Consider the following 11385-nt stretch of genomic DNA (forward strand, 5'->3'; position numbering starts at 1 on the left):
TCCACGTCACTAACTCTTTCAAAGACGCGTTATCATCATCTGGCTTTTCCCCACTTAATGGACTACAAATAAACCCCTCAATGGATGAAGCTGGCAGGCAGCCATCCTATGTTGCCACTGTCACAGAGAACCTCTGTTATTTAGATCACCACATTATACCCCATTATCTCAATATCGTGAATTGTGACCTCCTGAGGTTAGGTTTACATTCATCCATTATCAGTACCGCTTCTCCTCACTGGAATTTTGGGGGCGCCGGAGCCAGTCCAAGCTGTCATTGGGCAGCAGGCGGGGGACACCCTGAACTAGTTGGCTAGGTTTACATTTCGCAATATTTACTTTTTTTCTGGAAAAAAAAAAGCAGCCCATATCTCAGGGTTTTGATTTTATTAAAAATAGATCATTTCTGTACAGAACAAAACCCACTATTTCCACAGTCCTTCACGGTCCAAATATATATATATATTTTGGGTACGTCATAGTTGCTCATGGGTGATGTGTGGTTTTTCCACACTTTATTCCCTCAAAACGCTACGTGTCTCCAAAAAGCCAGACATGAGGAATTAAAAAAAAAAAAAAGAAAACTCAAGACATTCCGAGTTTGCATTAAAACTCCAACAGGGCCACTGTTCAGAGAATGTGTTGAGGACATCCAAACAATGAGCGTCAGCACATGTAAACCAAGTATTATGTCAAAACATAATGCAGGTTGTGCAGATTTTGGATTACTAAACACCAGTCACAATTGGCTGCAAAGCAGCCATCCCAAGAAGGAAGTGATCATGCAACACAGATGGACATGAAGGAATATGTAGTTTTCTTTACAATGAGGCCACTAGTCCTGCGTTTTCAAATCAAACATTCAGCAAGTTGTGCTCCTTAAAAAAAAAATCTAAAATACCCGATCAAACTCAGTCTGACTTGTGGTGGCAGGGTTTCTGTTCTGGTTGGGCGGCTGTTGGGGCATGTGGCCTCTCCGCCGGGGAGGAGCCAAATATTCAAACATGGAGGTGTTGTGGGTGGAAAGCATGTTCTTAAGGTCCGAAGGCATTGGGTCAGACCAGAAAAAGTCATGGTTGAGTGCGTCGTCGCTGTCTGTACGCTGGGCCGGGTCCAGGACCAGCAGCTTGTCGATCAGGTCCAGAGCATAGGGGTCTTTGACGTAAGCTTTGAGGCGATCTTTCACTTTCCTTTTTTGGCCTTTGGGCAGCTCCATTTTCTGGTACAGCTCATACTTCTTGTCCACACCGGGCCAAACCTTCAGGAAATACACAGTCAATGAAAAACTGCCACTTTGACTTACAACCTTTTCAAATTGTAAGGTGTCACAATATTATTTATTAAACGGGACAAACACACACAGAAAATGAAAAGATTAGAAGAAGCATGGAGGAGATGTTCGCACTGACTCGAGATGTCACTATTTAGGCCACACCTCTTAAAAGCCACACCTTAACACAAATAATATAGTGCAATTTATGTGACTTTCAACTTAATTACACTTTATAAAACCATTTTATATCTGGACATTCTTTTTTTAAGTTTTTGTGCAACGTTGCCATGAGTTTAATTCATTGCATGACCTTGTTCATAATACGACTCAATTGTATTTCCTCACTGAAAGGAATGGAAATGTCATTAATCCCTTATTACACCCCCCCCCCAAAATGTTTCCTTTTTCTTTTTAAGTAAGGAAAAATTCCACTCTATAATATTGTATTTTATCAAAACAGTAATAACAAACCTAGACTGCTGAGTCTCACAATTCCGAAAGCTGGTTAGCAAAGACTTTGTGGGGAAAAATGTGGAGATTCGAGGTAAATGCCCATAAAATGTCATGTATAAGGTTGTGAAATTATATGAGTAAAATTTGGGAAATGTACTGTGATACAGAAAACTAAAATAAACGCGTCTATTCTGTTTTTTTTTTATAGGCAGGACGGTGGACGACTGGTTAGCACGTTGGCCTCACAGTGCAGAGGTCATGGAATTGTTTCCGTCCCCGGCCTTCCTATGTGGAGTTTGCATGTTCTCCCCGTGCCTGCGTGGGTTTCCTCCGGGTACTCCAGTTTCCTCCCACATTCCAAAGACATGCATGGCAGGTTGGTAGAACACTAAATTGCCCCTAGGTATGAGCGTGAGCGCGGATGGTTGTATGTCCATGTGTGCCTTGCGATTGGCTGGTAACCGGTTCAGGGTGTAACCCCGTCTACTGCCCGATGATAGCTCGGATAGGCACCAGCACCCCGCGACCCTCGTGAGGAGAAGCGACTTCAATAATGGCCGAATGGATGGATGAGTATATGTCATGTCACGCAACTTGAGACTGTTCACTGTTTTCTGTATATGTTTTAGTATAATTTTTTTGTATTTTAAATTCCTGCGTTCACGGTCTTGGTTCTTGAATTATTGCTATTTTATGTTATGCACTTTATTACAGCTGCAACTGTTGTTCAAAATTATCTTTCAACATTAAATAATAAATTGAAGTACAGCACTTTTTTTCTTTTTTTTCCCCATCAGTGCGGCCTGCCGCAGCTCGGTCCAAAGTGCCGGGCTGCGGCCCAGTGGTTGGGAACCATTGTGTTAAGAGGAGCACAATAGGATATTGCGTGTTCCATCAGACGCACACAGTAGCCTCTGTGTAGTAACTAACAGCTAGCTTCCAGAAACAACTGTCACTATGTCAAAAATTAAATCTGTCATCAGCAGCAATGTGCTTCGTTTTTATATACTCGTTAATCACCGCGGTGCTGCTATGAAAGGGAGGTTTACATAGTATAAAGTAATTTGGTGAAATGCACCGAGACTTTCGGACTTAGGGTTCACGGACGATCCGAATACCACTAGTGCACATGGCCATAACAGACAGGCATGCAGCCAGCAGGAGAAGTGGCAAATGCGGGATTTTCAAGAGAAAAACACAACCCCAAGTAATTAAACATAAATAATGCGTCGACTATCAAAATTTTGATCGTCGACCTCGTCGTGACTACTAATCTTGGCTGTCCCAAAGTGAAGATTGTCAAACTTCAATTGAAATTACCACTGCGGTTATTGTATACAAAAGAAGTATGGTGGCTTTTGACCCAGCGCCGCATTCAGGCAGGATTTTTTTTTTTTGATAGATTCAATTAAAAAGCTTGGTCACAAAACCAATTAAGATTGTGAAGAATCAAGATAGAACTGTATAGCTCAGCATGATGTTAAACGATGTCATCCTTGTAGAAGACGTACTTCAGCTGTGATGGAGCCACAAAGCTGGCTGATGAGAGTGAGCTGGTGCTGCTCGGTGTTGCCTTGCATGATGGGACTTCTTGTCCACATCTCTGCCATGATGCAGCCTGCTCCCCACAAATCAATTGGGGGGCCGTAGTCTCGCTCACCTAAACCGCACGAAACAAAAGTGTCCATTTGTGAAGCACGCTGAATTTGGTATCGATCTGAAAGTTTTGATGAGGTTGATTGAGGCACTTTTGTACATGTTGCTTTCATAATGCCTGAGAGACAAATCTTAATGTCTCATAATGTCATGTATGTGTTTATCTTTTGTTTGGGGCTTCTATGAAAACATATTATTAGAACAACACTCTGGAGAGAGCTGACTTTTATCAAGGTCAAACTGTTAACAAAAGTTTAAAAAAATAAACAATGTGAAAAGCTTTGTATTATAATTTGTCTGAAGTTTAATATGCAGGCTAGTGGTGGTCCTTACAGAAGGGTGTAAGATCTTCAACTTGGTTCGGGAGGGCTCTAAAATGTTCCATAAAAGGGTTCTTACAAGATCTGAACAGTTAATCAAATTGAAATCAACATCGCAATGTAGTTGAATGATATTTTCAAATCACAGCAGTGCTTAAAAAGGGCAGTCCATGATCACATTTCATTGTTTCATGTACCATGAAAAGTTGAGGCGATAAAGCCACAGGTTTGTTTGCATGATTGTCATAAGCTGATTTATGACCTACTGATTATTTGTTTACGCCACACTTGTTTGGTAGAATTTTGTGAAGTTGTCATTGTGATCGCTTATAAGACCACATGTCTAAGTGTGTAGTAAGTGAACAATTGTAATTGATTAGATTAATAAACTGACTTTCATGGTTTATTCACCTGTATTTTAGCGTAAGGATAACCTATAAAACAGATTTATTGCAAATTGTGTAAAACAAAAACAAAACTAACAAAAAAAAAAGGAAGAGGAACTTGGATAAAAACAATCACATATTAAATCACAATCACAAAATTGAGGGGAGAAAATAAAAATTGCAATTATTTTTTATTACTTTTCTAAATCATTCAGCCCTAATATTTTACTTGGCCCATATGGGCCTTCCCTTAGTTCTAAGGATTATGCAATTTTCATATAGTCCTGCTAACCAACTAATTAGCTAACATACAACATTCAAGAATTCACCCATCACCCTAAAACTCAGCATTGGTAACACAATGAATTGGATCTACTCTCACTCACTCTTATTAATATGAGCCTGGATTTGCAAACCAACATGGTCATCTATTATGTTTTTCCTGTTTTGACTTCTTACCGAGCAGCAGTTCCGGAGGTCTGTACCACAATGTGACCACACGGTTGGTGTAGCGGTTCCCTTGGCTGTTTTTGGCCAGGCTGAAAGCGCGAGCCAAACCGAAGTCAGCCAGTTTCAGGACGCCATCTCTGGTGATGAGCACATTGGCTGCCTTCATGTCTCTGTGAAGGATCTGACAACAAACAGCATCATAATTATGTGCTTTATTATTAAGATTCAGAATCAAACTGTCTTGGTCACGACTGTCAGCGTAACAATTAATTAGGGGGTGTCCCGATCCGATATTGATACCCGACACCAATCCGATATCAGTCAAAAAAACCATCTGATGATACTGGTCCACATCTAAAATCTCTGACATTAGAACTCATATTCAAGCATCCTTTCCAGACTCCGCTCCTGCTCTTCTATACAGCGGTGTCTGCATCTAGCATGCAGAGCCCATGAGATGAAAACAAACAGACGTGTAAAGGAACTAACGAAGATGATGTCGGTCTTTTGGGAGTCCTTTACAGGGCTATATGGGGCGCTCAATTTGAGCATGCAGGTGCCCAAATTTCATGATGTGACATGGATTTTTCTCTTTGTTGCGGTTTACGTCATAAATAAATAAATTATATATATATATATATATATATATATATATATATATATATCTCCACTGGAGCTCACCAAGGAACCTGACTCAGCTCGAGTGGTATTGAAAAGGTGTTTCTCCTAATCCAGCCCTTTCAGGTCTCGCAGTCATTGCCCATGAGAGCATTAAAGTCCCCCAGCAGGATGATGTCGTCTCACTCCAGAGCACCCTCCAAGCACTCTAAAAAGGGTGCGTACTCTGTACAGCTGTGTGGAGCATAGGCACAAACAACAGACAGGACCTATCCACTCCAATCATAGGTGGAGAGAGGCTACCCGTTCATCCACCAGGATGAGCCCCAAGGTACCGGCGCCAAGCCATGGGTCAATAAGTAAGTAAGACCCCTTTCACCTTGGGCAACTCCAGAGTGGAAGAGTGTCCAACCCATTTCGAGAAGATTGGTATAAGAGCACAAACTGTGCATGGAGGTGAGCCCAACTATATCTAGTCGGAACTCGCACACCAGCTCTGGCTCCTTCCCTGCCAGAGAGGTGACATTCCATGTCCCTACGGCTAGTTTCTATAGCCGGGGATCAGCCGGCCAAGGCCTTTTGCCGTTTCCCAGTTCACAGCGCACACGACCCCTTTGGCCCCTGCTACCGGCGGCGAGCCCATGTGAAGGGGGACCCGCGTCGCCTTTTCCGGCTCTGCCCCATGGGTGCTGGCCGAGCCACCAAACGCTGGCCTTCGAGCCCCACGTCTAGGCGTGCTTCCAGTGGGGGTCCTGGCCATCTGAGTCCAGGCAAGGGAAAACAATGTCCAATATTTTTGCTCATCATAAGGGGTCACCCCTCACCTAGGACTTGTTTGCCATGGGGGACCCTGCTCGGGGTATAAGGCCCCAGACAACTTTTGATCCTCGGAGCAATCATTCATTGGAACATGCAAACCCCCAACCATTTGTGAATACAGTGAAACCCCGCTACTTCGCGGTTCACCTTTCGCGGGTTCAGTGCTTCACGGGTCTAAAAAATATTCAAAAATTAAAAACTTTTTTGCCCGGGCACGATTTGGGCTCTCCATTCGCTCCGCTCCGCGGGGGCATTGTAGTTTCGCCGAGCGGCATGACGGGGCACTGGAGCGGTTAGACGGCCGGCGTGCGCCGAAGAAGAGCGTGGGCGAAGAGGAGAGTGGACGAAGAAGAGCACGTTCCCCCTGGCATGATCGGGGGCGACGTTTCGCGCGGTTCGGACCGTACCAGAGCTCCGGCCGGTGTGCGTGGCAGTTAAGCCGGAGAGGAGCACCTTCCGCCCGGGGCACGAGCGGGTCGAGATTTGGCTCCAGTGGGGACCGTACGAGAGCTCCGGAGGAGGCCGGCCGGCGTGCGTGGCAATTACGCCGAAGAGGAGAACCTTCCGCCCGGGGCACGAGCGGGGCGAAATGAAACAGAGTTCAACCGAACGGAGACACGCTTCGGGGGAGCAGGTCCGGCGTGCGTGACAATTAAGCCGAAGAGGAGCACCTCTTCCGCCCGGGCACGAGCGGAGCGCGAGGCTGTCAGTTATGAATGAATAAATGAATAAATAAATAAATGAAGAATGCCACCTTTCATTTCACAAGGCACACCGGACGGCGTACCAGCAGGTAAAAGTCGAAGTAATTAAATAAATACAAAAAGAAGTAATTGAATGAATACAAAAATAATGGCTGGGGAATAAAAAAAATAATAAGTTTTAATAATAATTTGGTTTTTTTTGTTAGAAGATGAATTTCACTCTCTCTCTCGCTCTACCCGTATTCTATATGGTGTACTGTATACAGGGGGGTATACTGTATACCTGTATAGGTTTTTTTAAGCATTTTTGAAGGTGCGCCGCTACTTCGCGGATTTTCAGTTTTCGCGGGTGGTCTCTGTCCCCATTAACCGCGATAACTGGGGTTTCACTGTATACAAAACTTCAACTTGCAGTGCAAATTTGTCTTACCTTGTTTCTGTGGATGTAGTACAATCCATTGAGCAACATTTGCATGACCTTTTTGATCTCCGCCAGGGTGAACTTTACATTCGTGTTGCTAAGCAGCCCAGCCAGGTCATGCTCACAAAAGTCAAACACCAGGTAGATGCTGCCTTTGTATCGATTATACTGAGTAGCTGGAAGAATGATCGGAAAGAAACAAATGTTATCGAAGCAATTTACCTTAAAAAAAAGATAACATGTTTATTGTCTTAAAAAAAGCATGACGTTCTTAGCTTAATTACTGTACCAAGTAAATGTCAAAGCTAATTTTTTTTTTTTTATTTGAATCAAATCCAATATGAAAAATGGACATAACAGCTGCTTGCCATCATACCTTAAAAAAGAGTAATGACTGTGTTTCGACACCAACCTTTGGTTCTGCAGATCTCAATCAGATTCACCACATTCTCGTGTTTGAGCAGCTGCAGGATCTTTATCTCTCTCAGAGCAGTGATTGGGAACTGAAATAGCAATTTTAATCAGTCAAAGGTTAGTAAATTGGACACACAATGACATGTTCAGAAAAAAAGTGTGTCTGAGTAAATTACACTAACTCATACGCAGCACAATTCATGCACAGCTAATCAGAAAGTTCAAAACTTTTGAAAGTGAATAAATGATGATAAAGAGGTAAAAACTAATCGGACAATGAAAACAAGTAATGCTCCCGTTTCTCATGTCACGTGCGTGATTACAAAGTGCTTTCTTTGTCAAGTTGGCTACCACAGACATCTGTTCCAGTATGTCAGAGGACTCACATATACGGTACAATAATTTGTCGATAGGTCTGTAAACGTCATGCTTTTCCATTTGTCTTATGCTTCCTTTCACATTTAAAAAATTCAAGCAAACAAAATCATGTGACTGCGCATACGCCACAGATTACTCCACCAGATGGAACAGGAAGTCACGCTGACTTGCCATAGTGCTCAATGCTTTTCATTTGAACGTTTTCGAAAAATGTTTTTATACAAATATGCTTTATAATTGTGACTTTACTGCTGTGTTTGTGCAGATTATTAAAAAAATAAAGCATGGTGCTTAACAAACACATTGTAACCCGAGGACAGCCCGTAATTATACTCTCTTAACTGGTGAGCAGCGGGTTCTACAATGTAAAAAAGGAAGGTTTTGCAGATTATTAGAAGAGACTTGATCGTGTTATACTATGAAAACAAATGACAATAGTCAACAATTGTAGATATGAGAAAATATGACCCATTTTGGATGTAGACCCATAAACTGCGATACTGTTTGTTTGGCTGAAATCAGACCGATATCCAATGCAAATATCGGATTGGGACACCCCATAATATTTACAAGGTCCTTTAGTACTTGACAAAAAGAAGAGTGTTCAATTTGCAGTGATAAATGGGCATGAGGCTAAGATGATAGTTTTGAGTAGTTGAGTTTTAGTAGTTGAATAAATAAAGGGTTTTGAAATAATGAATAATCGTTTCAATCCAAATCAAATTTATCCTGATTTTTTTTTTTTTAAGATAACCTCCACGATTCACAAAACTTAATCTAGTCATTATTTTCTGCAATGCGGCAAAAAAAAAAGAGTTCTGAATTTTGGGGCGGAAAAATTCTGTTGTATATGTGATATAACCGTATAGTAGTGATAGCCGGGCCAATTATCAGCATCGGCCTTTTTAATAACTCCCATTCATTAAAAGATGGTTTATTTTGGCTCACTGCAGCACACTGCTCTCACTTTCTCTCTCTCTATGCTGAGCTCGTCGCCCTACCTGCAGAAGGAGATTGGACAGTGCACAGCACCATCTGATTGTTTCTTTGTGCAGTGGATAGCAGCCAATCAACAGTAAGATGCCTGTTTGTTTTTTCACCTTGAGTCACACGCACTACAAGAGACTTTGCAGAAATTTTAATAAATGGCAGTCTACTACAACTCACAACTAATAGAAAACTATTTGCCATAGTAAACTTTAAAGCGATGTTTGTTTTCATTCAACTATAATATGTGCAGCTGAGCCTGGGAGCTACGTGCACTTTAAATTTTAAAATTGAGTTTTCTATTTTCTAAGATCTTAAGAAGCTTTAACAATTTGTAAATCACTAAAGTTGTTTAATAACGTGTGCTTAAAGACATTTAAACTAAGTTTTTTTTATTTTGACACCATTTTACCCCCTTTTTTTCAACCAATGAATATCGGCTTTAAATATCAGTTATCTGCCTCCATGACAAATAATAATAGGTATCGGTATCAGCCCTAAAAAAAAAGCATATTAGTCTATCACAACTGAATAGTAGCATGTATTTGAGACAATGAATGGTTGCTGATTATCCTAAACATGACAAAAGAACAAACTACTTGTCCATTTAACTTGGGTCGCGGAGGCAGAAGGCTGTCCTGTGTGTAAATTGAAGTTCCAGCAGCAGTCATTTTAGATTTGTGACTGACAGTCAGCAAGGGGTGGAGAGATACACTATGGCTGCTTTGTCTCACGACAATTTCTCCTTCCAATAACAGGAACCAGACCAGCTTTAAAAGAACTGTGAAAATTTCTTACCCCTTCCTTCTCATTTTCCATTAAAACTTTCTTTAGTGCAACCTTCTTTCCAGTCTGTCTGTGTTTTGCTTTGAACACCTCCCTGTGACACACACGATAAAAGTTCACAGAAAGACTCAAATGAAAATATTGTGTGGTGTATGAAACTTTCAATTCATGATGCTGTCTTATTATAAACGCAACATGCAGGGTTTTTTTTTAAAACAAGCACGCACCCACGCAAACTATACACACAGTTGCAACACGTTTGTTAAATAAAGTATCATCAAATAAGTTAAGGTTATATTAGAGTGGCGCCCAGCGGTTAATATTTGCAGATAAAAATACAGGCAAGGGTTGTTTTGTTTACAAATCGTTAGCAATTAGCTTGGTAAGGCACGTTGAGATGTAACGACGATTCACTCTCGGATAAAAAATACATTACTCACCCAAATGTGCCTTGTCCTATTTTTGCAAGTTTTTCATATTTGGAGAACTCGTCGCAGAAAGGGAATTCAACGCCATCGTAGTATTTGGACATAATGGCGGCCTCCCGGTCAGGCCTACAGAAGAGACATTGCACTCGGTATGAAGCTAACATTACGCACACTCAACAATTTTAAATGCATATCAAACTCACAGGTAAAATAAATTAATGAGATGTGTTTTGTGAATGTATTCTTACTTTTCAGCCCCACCGGAGTTGTTGTTTTTTTCTCGCTGCATGTCCGTTTTCTCTCAAGTCTGCTGTACTGCACGTCGTACTGAGAGTAGAATATCTTCTTCGTTTTGTTGGCGGGTGGCAACAAGCGTAAAGTCAAATCAACGCTACCTATCGGACTGGAGTGTGAATCGGTTGCTAGCTGGATCAGAGAACCTCGGTAATATAACTGCTGCAGTATATATTCGCACGTTTCACGTTTTTGTAGTGCTCAATGCTGATGTTAACCACTAATTATTGAAATTATTTAATTGTATTATCCAGACTAAAATGTATCCTGTACAGTGCACATGGTTTAACTCCACCATCACCACATAGTTAATGATACGGCACCACAACCGTGAAAGATATGAAGAAGTGAAAGTTCCAAGATGAAATAAATACATCATGAAATAATTAAAATTGTCATTAATTAATTGTTTCATGGGCAGCACGGTGCCCCGACTGGTTAGCACAATGGCCTCACAGTGAGAGACAGCACGGGGCGTGGGTTCAATCGGGCTCCAGCCTTCCTATGTGGAGTTTGCATGTTCTCCCCGTGCTTGCGTGGCTTTTCTCCGGGTACTCCGGTTTCCTCCCACATTCCAAAAACATGCATGGCAGGCCGATTGAACACTCTAAATTGCCTCTAGGTATGAGTGTGAGCGCGGATGGTTGTTTGTCTCTGTGTGCCCTGCAATTGGCTGGCAACCAGTTCAGGGTGTCCCCCGCCTACTGCCCACAGATAGCTGGGATAGGCTCCAGCACCCCCGGGACCCTAGTGAGGAGAAGCGGTACAGAAAATGATGGATGGATAATTGTTTCATGCATTCATTGTATCTGGAATTAAATAAATCAGATGAATAAATAAATGCAGCATTAAATGGTTGAATTGGGCGGCACAGTGAACGACTGCACGATGGCCACACAGTGCAGAGGTCATGGGTTGGATTCTGGCTCCGGCCTTCCTGGGTGGAGTTTCGTGCTCTCCGCATGCCTGCGTGGGTTTCCTCCCATATTCCAAAAACA

The 11385-nt window shown here is 42.0% G+C and overlaps 1 protein-coding gene across 1 annotated transcript; it reads right to left on the reverse strand.

Annotated features, from left to right (window-relative positions):
• Nucleotides 1-372: 372 nt before the first annotated feature.
• cdk9 (cyclin-dependent kinase 9 (CDC2-related kinase)) lies at nucleotides 373-10521 on the reverse strand. Its single transcript, XM_088282229.1, has 8 exons — nucleotides 10342-10521; nucleotides 10106-10219; nucleotides 9678-9759; nucleotides 7513-7603; nucleotides 7110-7276; nucleotides 4548-4719; nucleotides 3238-3386; nucleotides 373-1258 (listed from the first exon to the last, which is right to left on the reverse strand). The coding sequence occupies exons 1-8, from the start codon at nucleotides 10380-10382 to the stop codon at nucleotides 893-895; spliced, it is 1182 nt and encodes a 393-aa protein (XP_088138355.1). The 5' UTR covers nucleotides 10383-10521; the 3' UTR covers nucleotides 373-892.
• Nucleotides 10522-11385: the final 864 nt, after the last annotated feature.

This window comes from Idiotropiscis lumnitzeri, chromosome 18, assembly GCF_059441095.1.
Source record: "Idiotropiscis lumnitzeri isolate Australia: NSW breed Sydney's pygmy pipehorse chromosome 18, RoL_Ilum_1.0, whole genome shotgun sequence".
Taxonomy (NCBI): Eukaryota; Metazoa; Chordata; class Actinopteri; order Syngnathiformes; family Syngnathidae; genus Idiotropiscis; species Idiotropiscis lumnitzeri.